Genomic DNA, 15681 nt, shown 5'->3' on the forward strand with positions numbered 1-15681 from the left:
AGTAAAATGTTGTTTGTTACTTTGACTAGTGCTGTTTCAGTGTTGTGGTGAGTTGGGAAGCCGGATTGGAATGTTTCATACAGGTTATTGGAGAGGAGGTATTGCTTGAGTTGTGTCGCGACGGCTCTTTCCAGTAGTTTTGAGAGGAATGGGAGGTTGGAAATGGGTCTGAAGTTGTTGGGGTTGTCGGGGTCAAGGCCAGGTTTTTTAAGGAGGGGGGTGATGGCAGCAAGCTTAAGAGGTGGGGGAACGATGCCAGAGGTAATGGAGGAGTTGATGGTGTCCGTGATAAGTGGGGCGAGAGAGGGGGAACAGGCTTTGACGAGGTCAGAGGGTATGAGGTCCAGGGGGGAGGTGGATGATTTCATGGTGGAGAGTATTTTAGGGTTAGGGGATGAAGGAAGTGGAGGTTCCTGGTCGAGGGTGGTGGCAGAGGAAGTGGCAAGCTGGTTGTGGATGCTTTCTATCTTGGAGTGGAAAAAAGATAAGAAGTTGTTGCATTTCTCTGGGGTGAATGAGGATGATATGTTGTCCTGGGGTTTGAGGAGTTTATTTATGGTGGAAAACAGAGTGCGTGGGTTGGAGGATCCAGAATGAATGATGCCAGAGTAGTAGACAGAGCGGGCCTCTTTGAGTGATGATTTGTAGAGGTGCATGTGATCTTTGTACGCAAGGGCATGTACTGTGAGACCGGCTTTCTTGCGTAGTCGTTCTAGTTGTCTTAGTTGTTTTTTGAGTTTGTGGAGTTCCGGGGTGAACCGGGGGCCAAGTGAGTAAAAGTGACAGTTTTGGTTTTTAGGGGAGCCAGTTCGTTAAGGGAGGTAGACAGCGTGTTGTTGTAGATGTTGACAAGGTCCATGGGGGCTGGATTTGCAGGGAGGGTGAGGGTGGAGAGAGTTTCGATATGCAGGTGGAGAGAGAGACTGGGCAGATGGACTTTAAGTTGCGGAAAGTCATTGTGCGATCATGTTTGGGTTGGGGGCAGGAATGTCAATGACAAGTGTGATGGCCAAGAGGTCGGAGATAGAGAGGTTGGTGCTGGAGATGTTATGGATGTGGAGGCCAGTGGAGCAAACCAGGTCTAAGATGTGTCCACGGTTGTGGGTGGGAAAGTTGATGTGTTGGGTGAAGCTAAAGCAGTTGAGTAGGTCCAGAAAGTCCATAGCAATTTTACAGTCCGGGGAGTCAATGTGGAGGTTGAAGTCGCCGAGGAGTAAAACAGATGGTGAGATTGAAGACAGTGCAGTGATGAGTTCTGAGAGATCTGATAGGAATGATGGGTTGGGTTTGGGGGGCGGTAGATGATTGAAATGATGAGAGGTTTAGGGCCGGGTAGTTTAAAAGCCAGGTGTTCAAAGGATAGAGCAGCGGGGATGGAGAGTGGGTGGGGTTGGAGGTCTTGATGGTACTGTAAATAGCAGCAATGCCCCCTCCTCTGCCCTCAGATTGTGGGTTGTCTATGTAAGAGTATCCAACAGGGGTAGTTTGGTTAAGTGAAAGGTAGTCCAGGGGTTTTTGCCAAGTTTCATTAAGGCAGAGAAGGTCAAGTTGCTTGTCAGTGATAAATTTGTTGAGAATAACTTTTATTGTTGAGAGATCTTGTGTTGAAGAGGGCGAGTTTAAGGTACTTTTGTTTTGAAATTGATGCGGCAGAAGTAGGGATTGAGCGGAGGTTGAAAGTGTTCACGCTGAAGTTGTTCAAACTTTAAACTACCAACATGAAACTCTTTCGTAGAGAAATCTTTGCTCACACTACTGCTGGAACAGGAAAACAGTGAAAGCTTATGGGCAGGTTTTGGTCTGTAGTTTGTTGGAAAACATGAACTTAAAGTGCCCTCCAGTTTATTGGAGCCTTTCCAGACTTCTTTAGCAGCTCGTTGGCCTTTGAGAAATGCCTGCACCCAAAAAATCCTTTGTGAGCAGACGAGGGAGAGGGATGCACAGTCTGCAGGACATGGTGGCGTTTCTACAAACAGAGATATATATTAACACATACCAACTTAGACACATGAACATGATAAGAAGCTTTGGTTTAAAACAACAGTGCAGACCCACCCTGTTAATAGCAGCTCCTTTCTTCTGAGCATATGATCCCCACAGCATGAAGACAAGGCCTTCCAAGTTGTTGCTGAGCCAATGCACCACAGCGTCAGTGAAGGTCTCCCAGCCTTGGTCTTTGTGGGAGTTGGCTTGGTGCGCTCGGACAGTCAACACAGCGTTGAGCAACAGCACACCTGGAGAGTGAGGTCACAGATGTAGAAGACGGCAGGTCGGTTCATGATCAACAGCTTTCTTGCTGTGTAACTATGCGTCAACAAACTGCTTTTTCAAAAATACCTTGTTGGGACCATCCAGTCAGATCTCCATGTCCAGGATGCTCAAAGCCTTTAATGTCCGACACCAGCTCTTTGTATATGTTCTTCAGACTTGAGATGAAAAGGATCACAGGTGTAATAAGTATGTCAAAGGACTGCACAGCCCTGGACTGATTTGAAGTTAGAAAGCTGACTAGTTTACATGCAGAGATACTGAAAAAGTTTTAACCTGGGTGGAGGATGCACTGGTCTTCTGACACTAAAGCACAATCCATGTGCTTGGTTAGGACCATGATATGGATCCTGGCCAAGAATCACCACTTTGACCTGAAATTAGAGACACATCTTAAAGAAATGCAACAGTGATGGTTAATGCCAAACTAAGGGACACTTAACATCATACACTTAACTTCCATTTTATCCACACAGCACAGACTCTTCTGTGCCACTAACCCTAAAGTGCACAGGGCTTTCCTTAACATATGCTAATATTGTATGTTAACTCTGATTTTCCATTTTCAATTGCACTTTAATGTTCCATGTGTTGTCTTCAGTGCCTGCTGGGGTGTGTATGCAGCATGTAGACAGTCTAGCATATGGGAAGTGCTCAAATAAGTTTATCAACGTATGTCACAATAACTGTGAAGCAAGAAACAATTTAATACTGCCTTAGTGTTATAAAAGACAGGCTGTCTCACAATTTTCTAAAGATGAATAGGATAATTTGAAGATTTTAAAATCTGATTATTATCATGACAATGTGGGTAGTGTGTGTAAATGAACTATGGTAAAACTTCCCTCCCTCATCTCTCAGCTAAACATGTGTCATCCAGTGGATTTTCACCGGCTCTAGCCCAGATTGTACATCCGCATTTTGTGCCAGAGAAAGACGTCACTCTGTCTCATGCTTTCTCAAACTCAGACCAAACTCCCATCAAACTGTAAAACTAGGCAGTGCTGATCAAATATAAACCAAGATTCTGTGTCTTTATTGCCTTTTTCTCACCTAAAATGGCTTCAGAAACACATTTTTGTACACTGTTTGGCTGTAGTATGAGAATTTGTGAACAGGAAGCAGGCGCCATACTGTTTCTCTTATTGTTTAAGAGGCTAAAAAAACCACCTAGACTGGTGAAACCAGTCAGCTCGCTCTGCTCTTTGCCATTGTATTCAGCCCTCTAGATCACATGCTGTTGCACTGGGACACTTGAAAAAACAGACAAAACCACCTCGGCCTAACGCTTGCAAGAACGCAGGACGAGGAGTAGTTTGGTCCACAGAAGATACTGCACGTCTCCAAATGTGGAATGTAGAATACATCAACAGTCTACAGCACAGCACACAGAAACACAAAAGTTTTCCTCTAGTTTTAAGTTCATCTGAAAGTGAGGGGCTTCATAACCGCACTGCAGTGCCACGTAAAAGTAAAACAAAACTAGGTCAATATTTGAACTGACAATGTGAAAACAAAAACAACATTATTGTATTCTGCTTCTTTTTGATGCGTCCTTATTATATTGTTTTGGGTTTTATACTGTTTGCTTATTATACTTCTCTTTGTTTTTGTACAGTGTACTATTTATTTTTTACTTTGCAACCTAAAATAAAAACTGTTTGCTTGTTTATATCAATATCAAATGCTTTATACTTAAGTGTCAGACACAGTGTCACAGGTCAGGATGAGTGGGAAGGTGCCAGTGCAGTCAAACTTACATCTCGGATGTCACACATCTGAGTCCAGCTGAAGACCTGTTTAGCAGGAGGGTACACAGTGTGGCGTTTTCTCTCTTCAGAGACAAAGTTCATCAGCTGTGGCGGACAACATTAAGTTATTGAAACCGTTTAAAACAACAATGACAGCAGTGCAGTGTGATGTTGACTTGTTATCTCACCCTTTTAAAGTAGGGCTTTCCAAACTCAGCCGACAGTTCCTTTCTCCAGCTTTTCTCAAACCCTGGAGGGGTCCTCATCGCTGCCTGCTTGTTGCGGGTGTGCAAGATTAACTGGTGTGTGAATTAACTGGTGATAGAGATAGATGTGGTGTGGGCGTGGCCTTTGAGAACCTGTTTCTCATCTAACTAGGAAATAAACATTGCGATCGCTTCGCGTCTTTTATTTCATTCATCTAAAGCTGTCGTTTGCAATATAATAATAGAAACAGTATCAGTGTCGGACTGGACGTCACTCACATTAATGAATCGCCGTTTCCACTGATATCCTCCAAAGACACGTTGAGCCACGGAGGTACCAAGCCAAGGTGAGAGCCAGGAGAGCACGACTCCCTGTGACATTCAGTAAACGCTTCACAACAATGAAACCTGAATGCATCCAAAATGTGAGCGGGTTGATATGTTATAGTCACACGATATAAGTCTATTCAATACTGACGTTAGTCCGTGCCTCTGATGATTCGCCTGTGCATCCAAATCGCTTTAAAATTAGAGTTCACAGTCATGTCAAATGTTTATGAATGAGTTTAAATGAGCTGTAAAGAATATCGTTTTGTTGTGCGAAATTAAATGGTGATGAGAGTGCGATAAGTCAATCTACATTTTGCCAACAGGTAAGTGCAGGTATTAAGTAAAATGACTGTATTGTTGTTTGTTTGTTTTTTTTTTTTTAAAGATTTGTAACATAATAAATGTGGACGTTTACATAGACAGGCTTCACTCTTTTTTTGCAAAATGGATAAATGAAATTTGATAAAATGTTATTAAGTAATTAAGACCTTATAAATTCTAATTAAGGATTATTTAATGACTTTTAAGGCCTTATTGTTGTAAAATTGAATTCAAGACATTTTAAGACTTTTAAGGACCTGCAGACACCCTGAGTAAGCCATGTAAATACAAAGTGGTCATCACACAAATCAACAATTGTGTCTTTAAGTAACTTTTTATCTCTCCAGCAAATCTAGTTCTGCCAAATCTTACATTATTTTTTGTCTTTAGCCTTGTGCAGTTATCAGTTTTTTTAATATATATTTTTGCCAGAGCCATTTTGTGCACTCAAACTGACCAAACCTGATGAAAAGGGCACCTTAAACTCTGCAGTGAAGCATGGACAACACTCTGTGCATCAGAGGAAGTGAGCATATTTAGAAACATACAACACCACTTCCTGGAAGCGCTTTAATAGTATCAACTTGTCTATAAAAAAAGTAAAAAAAGATACAAACATATTTACAATGCTGAAACAACAGTTTGAGGAAATTCAGTGTATGGCACAAAACAAAAGTTTAAACTACCAACATGAACTCTTTCAGAGAAATCTTTGCTCACACTACTGCTCGAACAGGAAGACAGTGAAAGCTTATGGGCAGGTTTTGGTCTGTTTGTTAGAAAACATGAACTTAAAGTGCCTTCCAGTTTATTGGAGCCTTTCCAGACTTCTTTAGCAGCTCGTTGGCCTTTGAGAAATGCCTGCACCCAAAATATCCTCTGTGAGCAGACAAGGGAGAGGGATGCACAGTCTGCAGGACATGGTGGCGTTTCTACAAACAGAGATATATATTAACACATACAAACTTAGACACATGAACATGATAAGAAGCTTTGGTTTAAAACAACAGTGCAGACCCACCCTGTTAATAGCAGCTCCTTTCTTCTGAGCATATGATCCCCACAGCATGAAGACAAGGCCTTCCAGGTTGTTGCTGAGCCACTGCACCACAGCTGGCCAGTGAAGGTCTCCAGCCTTGGTCTTTGTGGGAGTTGGCCTGGTGCGCTCGGACAGTCAACACAGCGTTGAGCAACAGCACACCTGGAGAGTGAGGTCACAGATGTAGAAGACGGCAGGTCGGTTCATGATCAACAGCTTTCTTGCTGTGTAACTATGCGTCAACAAACTGCTTTTTCAAAAATACCTTGTTGGGACCATCCAGTCAGATCTCCATGTCCAGGATGCTCAAAGCCTTTAATGTCCGACACCAGCTCTTTGTATATGTTCTTCAGACTTGAGATGAAAAGGATCACAGGTGTAATAAGTATGTCAAAGGACTGCACAGCCCTGGACTGATTTGAAGTTAGAAAACTGACTAGTTTACATGCAGAGAAAATGAAAAAGTTTTAACCTGGGTGGAGGATGCACTGGTCTTCTGACACTAAAGCACAATCCATGTGCTTGGTTAGGACCATGATATGGATCCTGGCCAAGAATCACCACTTTGACCTGAAATTAGAGACACATCTTAAAGAAATGCAACAGTGATGGTTAATGCCAAACTAAGGGACACTTAACATCATACACTTAACTTCCATTTTATCCACACAGCACAGACTCTTCTGTGCCACTAACCCTAAAGTGCACAGGGCTTTCCTTAACATATGCTAATATTGTATGTTAACTCTGATTTTCCATTTTCAATTGCACTTTAATGTACCATGTGTTGTCTTCAGTGCCTGCTGGGGTGTGTATGCAGCATGTAGACAGTCTAGCATATGGGAAGTGCTCAAATAAGTTTATCAACGTATGTCACAATAACTGTGAAGCAAGAAACAATTTAATACTGCCTTAGTGTTATAAAAGACAGGCTGTCTCACAATTTTCTACAGCTGAAGGGGATACTTTGCCGATTTTAAAATCGGCTTAGTATCATAACAATGTGGGTAGTGTGTGTAAATGAACTATGGTAAAACTTCCCTCCCTCATCTCTCAGCTAAACATGTGTCATCCAGTGGATTTTCACCGGCTCTAGCCCAGATTGTACATCCGCATTTTGTGCGCCAGAGAAAGACGTCACTCTGTCTCATGCTTTCTCAAACTCAGACCAAACTCCCATCAAACTGTAAAACTAGGCAGTGCTGATCAAATATAAACCAAGATTCTGTGTCTTTATTGCCTTTTTCTCACCTAAAATGGCTTCAGAAACACATTTTTGTACACTGTTTGGCTGTAGTATGAGAATTCGTGAACAGGAAGCAGGCGCCATACTGTTTCTCTTATTGTTTAAGAGGCTAAAAAAACCACCTAGACTGGTGAAACCAGTCAGCTCTCTGCTCTTTGCCATTGTATTCAGCCCTCTAGATCACATGCTGTTGCACTGGGACACTTGAAAAACAGAAACCACCTCGGCCTAACGCTTGCAAGAACGCAGGACGAGGAGTAGTTTGGTCCACAGAAGATACTGCACGTCTCCAAATGTGGAATGTAGAATACATCAACAGTCTACAGCACAGCACACAGAAACACAAAAGTTTTCCTCTAGTTTTAAGTTCATCTGAAAGTGAGGGGCTTCATAACACTGCAGTGCCACGTAAAAGTAAAACAAAACTAGGTCAATATTTGAACTGACAATGTGAAAACAAAAACAACATTATTGTATTCTGCTTCTTTTTGATGCGTCCTTATTATATTGTTTTGGGTTTTATACTGTTTGCTTATTATACTTCTCTTTGTTTTTGTACAGTGTACTATTTATTTTTTACTTTGCAACCTAAAATAAAAACTGTTTGCTTGTTTATATCAATATCAAATGCTTTATACTTAAGTGTCAGACACAGTGTCACAGGTCAGGATGAGTGGGAAGGTGCCAGTGCAGTCAAACTTACATCTCGGATGTCACACATCTGAGTCCAGCTGAAGACCTGTTTAGCAGGAGGATACACAGTGTGGCGTTTTCTCTCTTCAGAGACAAAGTTCATCAGCTGTGGCGGACAACATTAAGTTATTGAAACCGTTTAAAACAACAATGACAGCAGTGCAGTGTGATGTTGACTTGTTATCTCACCCTTTTAAAGTAGGGCTTTCCAAACTCAGCCGACAGTTCCTTTCTCCAGCTTTTCTCAAACCCTGGAGGGTCCTCATCGCTGCCTGCTTGTTGCGGGTGTGCAAGATTAACTGGTGTGTGAATTAACTGGTGATAGAGATAGATGTGGTGTGGGCGTGGCCTTTGAGAACCTGTTTCTCATCTAACTAGGAAATAAACATTGCGATCGCTTCGCGTCTTTTATTTCATTCATCTAAAGCTGTCGTTTGCAATATAATAATAGAAACAGTATCAGTGTCGGACTGGACGTCACTCACATTAATGAATCGCCGTTTCCACTGATATCCTCCAAAGACACGTTGAGCCACGGAGGTACCAAGCCAAGGTGAGAGCCAGGAGAGCACGACTCCCTGTGACATTCAGTAAACGCTTCACAACAATGAAACCTGAATGCATCCAAAATGTGAGCGGGTTGATATGTTATAGTCACACGATATAAGTCTATTCAATACTGACGTTAGTCCGTGCCTCTGATGATTCGCCTGTGCATCCAAATCGCTTTAAAATTAGAGTTCACAGTCATGTCAAATGTTTATGAATGAGTTTAAATGAGCTGTAAAGAATATCGTTTTGTTGTGCGAAATTAAATGGTGATGAGAGTGCGATAAGTCAATCTACATTTTGCCAACAGGTAAGTGCAGGTATTAAGTAAAATGACTGTATTGTTGTTTGTTTTTTTTTTTAAAGATTTGTAACATAATAAATGTGGACGTTTACATAGACAGGCTTCACTCTTTTTTTGCAAAATGGATAAATGAAATTTGATAAAATGTTATTAAGTAATTAAGACCTTATAAATTCTAATTAAGGATTATTTAATGACTTTTAAGGCCTTATTGTTGTAAAATTGAATTCAAGACATTTTAAGACTTTTAAGGACCTGCAGACACCCTGAGTAAGCCATGTAAATACAAAGTGGTCATCACACAAATCAACAATTGTGTCTTTAAGTAACTTTTTATCTCTCCAGCAAATCTAGTTCTGCCAAATCTTACATTATTTTTTGTCTTTAGCCTTGTGCAGTTATCAGTTTTTTTAATATATATTTTTTGCCAGAGCCATTTTGTGCACTCAAACTGACCAAACCTGATGAAAAAGGGCACCTTAAACTCTGCAGTGAAGCATGGACAACACTCTGTGCATCAGAGGAAGTGAGCATATTTAGAAACATACAACACCCACTTCCTGGAAGCGCTTTAATAGTATCAACTTGTCTATAAAAAAAGTAAAAAAAGATACAAACATATTTACAATGCTGAAACAACAGTTTGAGGAAATTCAGTGTATGGCACAAAACAAAAGTTTAAACTACCAACATGAACTCTTTCGTAGAGAAATCTTTGCTCACACTACTGCTCGAACAGGAAGACAGTGAAAGCTTATGGGCAGGTTTTGGTCTGTTTGTTAGAAAACATGAACTTAAAGTGCCTTCCAGTTTATTGGAGCCTTTCCAGACTTCTTTAGCAGCTCGTTGGCCTTTGAGAAATGCCTGCACCCAAAATATCCTCTGTGAGCAGACAAGGGAGAGGGATGCACAGTCTGCAGGACATGGTGGCGTTTCTACAAACAGAGAGATATTAACACATACAAACTTAGACACCTGAACATGATAAGAAGCTTTGGTTTAAAACAACAGTGCAGACCCACCCTGTTAATAGCAGCTCCTTTCTTCTGAGCATATGATCCCCACAGCATGAAGACAAGGCCTTCCAGGTTGTTGCTGAGCCAATGCACCACAGCGTCAGTGAAGGTCTCCCAGCCTTGGTCTTTGTGGGAGTTGGCCTGGTGCGCTCGGACGGTCAACACAGCGTTGAGCAACAGCACACCTGGAGAGTGAGGTCACAGATATAGAAGACGGCAGGTCGGTTAATGATCAACAGCTTTCTTGCTGTGCAACTATGCGTAAACATTCAACAAAAATACCTTGTTGGGACCATCCAGTCAGATCTCCATGTCCAGGGTGCTCAAAGCCTTCAATGTCCGATACCAGCTCTTTGTACATGTTCTCCAGGCTGGAGATGAAAAGGATCACAGGTGTAATAAGTATGTCAAAGGACTGCACAGCCCTGGACTGATTTGAAGTTAGAAAACTGACTAGTTTACATGCAGAGAAAATGAAAAAGTTTTAACCTGGGTGGAGGATGCACTGGTCTTTTGACACTAAAGCACAATCCATGTGCTTGGTTAGGACCATGATATGGATCCTGGCCAAGAATCACCACCTTGACCTGGAATTAGAGACACATTTTAAAGAGATGTGACTGTGATGGTTAATGCCAAACTAAGGGACACTTAACATCATACACTTAACTTCCACTTTATCCACACAGCACAGACCGTTCTGTCCCACTAACCCATCATTTACATATATACGCTAATATTGTATGTTAACTCTGATTTTCCATTTTCAATTGCACTTTAGTGTTCCATGTTTTGTCCTCAGCGCCCCCTAGGGTGTGTAAGTGTCAGACACAGCGTCTCAGGTCAGGATAAGTGGGACAGTGCCAGTGCAGTCAAACTTACATCTCGGATGTCACACATCTGAGTCCAGCTGAAGACCTGTTCAGCAGGAGGATACACAGTGTGGCGTTTTCTCTCTTCAGAGACAAAGTTCATCAGCTGTGGCAGACAACATTAAGTTATTTGAACCGTTTAAAATAACAGAGACAGCAGTTCAGTGTGATGTTGACTTGTCGTCATCTCACCCTTTTAAAGTAGGGCTTTCCAAACTCAGCCGACAGTTCCTTTCTCCAGCCTTCCCCAAACCCTGGAGGGGTCTGAGCGGAAGCGAGTTTCTGTATCGCTGCTTGCTTGTTGCGGGCGATCCTGTCTAGTTGCTCCGGGGACAGAGGAGCAGGAGGCGGCCTGGACGGCTCCGGATCCACCGCTGAGGACTTCTGCTTCTTCTGCACAATTTTAGTGTAGTGGGCAAAACACAGAGCAGGTGAGCAGCGTACAGATGGAGGTGAGACTGGCTTCAGAAACCGTCCACATCGTAGCACAAACATTTTCGTGTTTTGAGCACAAGTTTTAACAACAAACAGGAACACAGCGGTACTTGTGAACGCAGCTTTCGTATACTGAACTATCGCGGGAAACGACAAATCCCGCTGTGTTTGAAATGGTTTTACAAGTACCATGTAAGTTGTGTTTAATTATTAATAACGCTATGTTTTAACAAGCTAGACACGTGGCTAATGTTAGCTGACAGACTGCACTTATTAATAACGCTCACCGGGTCTTTGGCATCCTCCTTGGTCTCATTTACGTCCTCCGAAAATCTCTTCTTCGAGACAGGTGAAAAAAATGAATGAATAGTTTTCTGTCCGATCATTTTCTTGATGAACACCGTTACGGTAAGCTGTCGTAAACTATAAAAGTACACGTATTAGCTAAAATAAGAGCAAAGCGGCGGTGGGCTCCTCTGGAAAGACCTGCAGTTTCTGACAGTATTCGCGCCAAAGTGACGACACAGAGTTATGATAATGAGCTAAGGGCTGTTCAAGACCATCTGTTGCTGTGTGTTTTTACTGTCTGTGGAGGGTGAAGCACCTGGCATTCATCTTTGTGGAATATACGTTTTCTCAGCTATTTTCGTGATGTTATATTGTACATACATTATTTCATAGCCGTTATTACGTAGTATTTTATTCTATAAACGCTTAATGTCATATCTTTGCTGACAAATTGGTCTATTATGTTAGTAGCCTTTTCTAGTTCGTCAATTGACACAATTTGATTAACTGTTTTAATAACTGATAAATCATTTGTGTCATTTTTAGTTCATACCCTAAAATGTGGATTTGCAGCTATTCTTCGTCGTATATCATAGTATATTGAGTATTTTCCCCTTTGAACTGGTGTAATGTCACCTGGGGCTCAGGGAAAATTGTGATGGGCAGTTAAAGAACACAGCAGTTCAATGATTAATCTGGACACTTGTTAAAAGATTAATTAATAATGCAAATAATTGTAAGTTGCAGCCCTGCTATCTCCAAAAAGGTCCAGAATTCATCAGATGTAAATATATTAAACTACAGGTACATTACCAATGTTTTTCCCATATTAATTTACATCTCAAAATCAGTATTAAAGGTCAAGTGTGCAGGGTTTAGGTGCATTTATTGGCAGAAATAGTAGGCCTATAAATTTGTTCATTAGTTTATAATTTGAAAATAAGACTCACTGTGTATTTGTTGGGCAGCATGGTGGTGCAGTGGTTAGCACTGGGTCCAAACCCCCCACTGCAGGTTTGAACCCCGGGAGGGGGAGCCTTTCCTTGTGGAGTTTGCATGGTCTTCGCGGGTACTTCAGCTTCCTCCCACAGTCCAGAGACATGCGGGTTAATTGTTGACTCTAAATGGCCCTTAGATGTGAATGTGAACGTGAATGGTTGTCTGTCTCTACATGTCAGCCCTGTGATAGTCTGGTGACCTGTTCAGGGTGCACCCCGCCTCTCGCCCAGTGTCAGCTGGGATAGGCTCCAGCCCCCCTACAACCCCCAACAGGGTAAGAGGTTTAGGAAAATGCATGAATGAGCTGTTTATATCTGCATATGGAGTGGGTCCTCGTCCACAGAGTCCACCATGTTGTTCTACAGTATACCAGAAGGATTGCGTTTTTTATTTTTGCATAGTTCTCCTACACACTTGGCACACGGGAGAGTTTTCAGTTCTGCAACCTCACCACTTGACGCCATCAGTGGTGTAGTGGGGGGTATAGGCAGGTATACAGGGTATACCCGCCTCTTTTTCTGGTCGTTTACAGTATACCTACCTAACGGCCAGAAAGCCATTGGTATATATACAGGAGAGTATACCCACCTCCTCCTCGGTAACCCACCCGTCTACCTAGTAGTACACCCACCTCATCAACTGCCACTACACCACTGAATGCTGATACATCTTACACACAAGATATTTATTATTTCCTTCTTCCTTGCAGCTCCACGGAGTGCCACAGACAACAGGTTACTACCATGGAAAAGTGTGTGATGAAACACTCCTGCTCCAGTGATGCTGAAAGTCCCCAGAAGAAGATCAAACTGGAGAGTGATGACACTGTGAAGCAGGAGGAGGAGGAGGATGATGAAGAAGAGTTCTCTGATCCTGTTCCTTGGCAGAAAATAGAGGCAGAGGGATTAGACTGTGATTATGCTTTGCTGTTCTCCAAAGAGGAAGCAGACCACCTTTTTAAACAGCTGGAGAAGGAGGTGGTCTACGCAACAGGTACAACATCCGACCTTTTTCTGTAAAGCTATGACCTGGTGTTGGAGTGTTGGTGAACAATCATGGCTGTTTTTGTTCCAGGAGAAGAAGCAAAGGTGCAGGTGTACGGGAAGGTATACAATATACCGAGAAAGCAGGCCACATATGGAAATGCAGGCCTCACCTACACCTACTCTGGAGTGAAACGTTTAGCCTGCCCGTGGACTCCAACCTTGGAATATATTCGGGATGCTGTCACGAAAACAACTGGACAAACATTTAACTTTGTTTTGATCAACAGGTGAGAAATTACTGAATACAAGTTTTAAAGGTTACAGTTTGATATTTGTGTCCCTGCTGAAAGTGCTCTGCTCTCCTGCAGGTACAAAGATGGTCACGATCACATGGGTGAGCATCGTGATGATGAAAAGGAGCTGGACCCCCTCTGTCCCATCGCCTCCGTCTCCCTGGGAGCTCCACGAGACTTTATCTTCCGGCACAGAGATGCTCGGGGAAAACAGGGCCACAGACAGATCGAACCTGTGAAGCTGGAGCTCGCTCATGGAAGTCTACTCCTCATGAACTCACCGACCAACACTTTCTGGTACCACAGCCTCCCTGTTCGCAAGAAGATTTCCTGTCCTCGAATCAACCTCACCTTCAGACGCATCCTGCAGGACAGAAAGAAATGACCAGTCATGGATTATCACCCAGGCCGATGGGGCCAGTTCCCATGAAGTGTCTGAGGAAAGGACCCCAGTTTAGGCTGAATGGAGTACAAGACTCTTGCTGTCATTGGGTTCATGGACAAGTATCAGAAATCTAAAATGTGTTTATGTAGCACCTGAATCTACGTGACTATACGACAGAACAAGGTGGAGAGTGAACACATTTTACAGTGTGAACCAGTGGTTAGAAATGACAGAGGCCCAAACCTCTGACTGACTCAAGTTCAAACTACCACTTCAGCTACTTTCATGAAATTAAGTCTTGTAAAGCAGCTGGCAATGTTCCTGAAGAAATGAGCAATAAAATCAACAACTCTAAACAACTCTCCTTAAAAATTACAGATTCTCACCAAGAGCAGACCATGAAGCCTAAAAAAAGCCTAGTCCCAGTTAAACTCCCAGCCCCTTTTACTAGCCTGGTGTGGCTTCATATTTAGACAAACAAGGGCTGTCTCAGTTAGAGGTCTGATCTGGTTGCCAAGCAGTTGATTTTTATAGAACTTCTTTGGATGGGTAAAACCAGTTGTCGGCTATACACTTGAGCTAATGTTAGATAGCTGTTTAGATCACACATACAAATATAAATGTTCTTCAGTTCACTTTACTGTAACCAAGAGCACCAAAGAATAATTCACTGAGATTTACTGGCACGGTAAAAAAGAGGAACGAAAAAAAAGTGGTGATTCCCTTCCTTCGAAGCGGTCACGAAGTCAGAGTATGTGTCGATTCCTCAATTACCGGGTATGTTATTTATATTTCTTTAGTCTGTAAGGGTCCTCAGATCAAAAAAATCAGAAGGGGTTTTCATAAAAAATAATCCATGATGTGAGTATTGTTTTAATAGGATTAAGTGGTGTTGTGTCAGTATGCTGGGTGCCATAATTCTCGAGTGCTGTAAAATGAGTATTAACTCCTGATACCCCGTCTGTCGGAGCTAGATCAAATGAATGACACATAATTGACATGTTATTCAAAGCCTAATTTTTCACAAGTAATATTCATACTGTTTCAAATAAACAAGTTGATTGTATTTTCCAATCTTTGCTGAGCAACAGTTTTGTGTGAAGGGAGTTAAAGTCCTGTCCCATATAGATGCCTGTTCCAAAAATATAGGCCTGTTGAGTTCAGTGATTTAAGCAAATAATAGCCTGGCCTGCTAATTGGAGCTTTATAGTATACAGTGTAGCATAATGCAGACGTAACTCCTCACATAGCTAGCATTATAGCTACAACCACACAGTGGTGGGAAGTAATAAAGTACATTTACTTCAAAGTGCTGTGCTTAAGTAGAATTTTGAGGTACTTGTACCTTACTGGAGTATTTACATTGTGTACTACTTTATAACCTACTTCTACTTCACCTCAATTACAAGGGGAAACGTTGTACTTTTACAAGTTGCACTGCAGAGTCAGACTATCACAAAATATAATGAAAAATAAATTATGATGTATCATTATGGATAAGGTAAATAAAGGTCACTGCTACCCAACAGTGTATATAGTAACAAATAAGCCCCAAATTTACCAGCTACGACATTAAAGTTATGAATACATTATGCATCAGTAATTATAATACAATAATATATATTAATCCAAAGTGAACCTTCTGCATAATATGTGTTGTATTTATTATGAAAAATGACCTCATCTGTATAGAAAATATT

The 15681-nt window shown here is 41.9% G+C and overlaps 3 protein-coding genes across 10 annotated transcripts; 1 reads left to right on the forward strand and 2 right to left on the reverse strand.

Moving 5' to 3' along the window:
* Positions 1-1825: 1825 nt before the first annotated feature.
* LOC125890464 (uracil-DNA glycosylase-like) lies at positions 1826-8369 on the reverse strand. Of its 2 annotated transcripts, none has more exons than XM_049579123.1 (7): positions 8340-8369; positions 4208-4334; positions 4029-4124; positions 2545-2642; positions 2338-2426; positions 2056-2234; positions 1826-1966 (listed from the first exon to the last, which is right to left on the reverse strand). In XM_049579123.1, the coding sequence occupies exons 2-7, from the start codon at positions 4283-4285 to the stop codon at positions 1826-1828; spliced, it is 681 nt and encodes a 226-aa protein (XP_049435080.1). In that variant the 5' UTR covers positions 4286-4334; positions 8340-8369. The 2 variants fall into 2 exon arrangements, with proteins under 2 accessions (XP_049435080.1, XP_049435079.1); XM_049579122.1 differs by lacking the exon at positions 8340-8369 and adding an exon at positions 4505-4534.
* Positions 4387-15537, forward strand: alkbh2 (alkB homolog 2, alpha-ketoglutarate dependent dioxygenase). Of its 5 annotated transcripts, none has more exons than XM_049579119.1 (4): positions 4387-4572; positions 13027-13310; positions 13392-13590; positions 13672-15537. In XM_049579119.1, exons 2-4 carry the CDS (start codon positions 13061-13063, stop codon positions 13979-13981), a joined length of 759 nt encoding a protein of 252 aa, XP_049435076.1. In that variant the 5' UTR covers positions 4387-4572; positions 13027-13060; the 3' UTR covers positions 13982-15537. The 5 variants fall into 5 exon arrangements, with proteins under 5 accessions (XP_049435076.1, XP_049435075.1, XP_049435074.1 ...); XM_049579118.1 differs by lacking the exon at positions 4387-4572 and adding an exon at positions 8229-8407; XM_049579117.1 differs by lacking the exon at positions 4387-4572 and adding an exon at positions 10894-11026.
* LOC125890461 (uracil-DNA glycosylase-like) lies at positions 5586-11550 on the reverse strand. Of its 3 annotated transcripts, XM_049579116.1 has the most exons (7): positions 11318-11550; positions 10788-10988; positions 10606-10701; positions 10213-10310; positions 10006-10094; positions 9730-9908; positions 9305-9642 (listed from the first exon to the last, which is right to left on the reverse strand). In XM_049579116.1, exons 1-7 carry the CDS (start codon positions 11414-11416, stop codon positions 9502-9504), a joined length of 903 nt encoding a protein of 300 aa, XP_049435073.1. In that variant the 5' UTR covers positions 11417-11550; the 3' UTR covers positions 9305-9501. The 3 variants fall into 3 exon arrangements, with proteins under 3 accessions (XP_049435072.1, XP_049435073.1, XP_049435071.1); XM_049579115.1 differs by lacking the exons at positions 9305-9642; positions 11318-11550 and adding an exon at positions 5586-5808 and having other exon boundaries at positions 10788-11120; XM_049579114.1 differs by lacking the exon at positions 11318-11550 and having other exon boundaries at positions 10788-11120.
* Positions 15538-15681: the final 144 nt, after the last annotated feature.

The sequence above is a fragment of the Epinephelus fuscoguttatus genome, linkage group LG6 (genome assembly GCF_011397635.1).
Source record: "Epinephelus fuscoguttatus linkage group LG6, E.fuscoguttatus.final_Chr_v1".
NCBI classification, from domain to species: Eukaryota; Metazoa; Chordata; class Actinopteri; order Perciformes; family Serranidae; genus Epinephelus; species Epinephelus fuscoguttatus.

Excerpts from the sequence above, each read along its gene's own strand:
- LOC125890464 (XM_049579123.1), bottom strand. The coding sequence starts at position 4,285 with ATGAGGACCCCTCCAGGGTTTGAGAAAAGCTGGAGAAAGGAACTGTCG. Across the intron at positions 2,643-4,028 it reads AGATGTGTGACATCCGAGAT|GTCAAAGTGGTGATTCTTGG; the intron begins GTAAGTTTGACT and ends CTCTAATTTCAG. Across the intron at positions 1,967-2,055 it reads AAGGAGCTGCTATTAACAGG|AAACGCCACCATGTCCTGCA; the intron begins GTGGGTCTGCAC and ends CTCTGTTTGTAG.
- LOC125890461 (XM_049579115.1), bottom strand. The coding sequence starts at position 11,090 with ATGTTTGTGCTACGATGTGGACGGTTTCTGAAGCCAGTCTCACCTCCA. Across the intron at positions 10,095-10,212 it reads CCAGTGCATCCTCCACCCAG|CCTGGAGAACATGTACAAAG; the intron begins GTTAAAACTTTT and ends TTTCATCTCCAG. Across the intron at positions 9,909-10,005 it reads GACTGGATGGTCCCAACAAG|GTGTGCTGTTGCTCAACGCT; the intron begins GTATTTTTGTTG and ends CTCACTCTCCAG.
- alkbh2 (XM_049579119.1), top strand. The coding sequence starts at position 13,061 with ATGGAAAAGTGTGTGATGAAACACTCCTGCTCCAGTGATGCTGAAAGT. Across the intron at positions 13,311-13,391 it reads GGAGGTGGTCTACGCAACAG|GAGAAGAAGCAAAGGTGCAG; the intron begins GTACAACATCCG and ends TTTTTGTTCCAG. Across the intron at positions 13,591-13,671 it reads AACTTTGTTTTGATCAACAG|GTACAAAGATGGTCACGATC; the intron begins GTGAGAAATTAC and ends GCTCTCCTGCAG.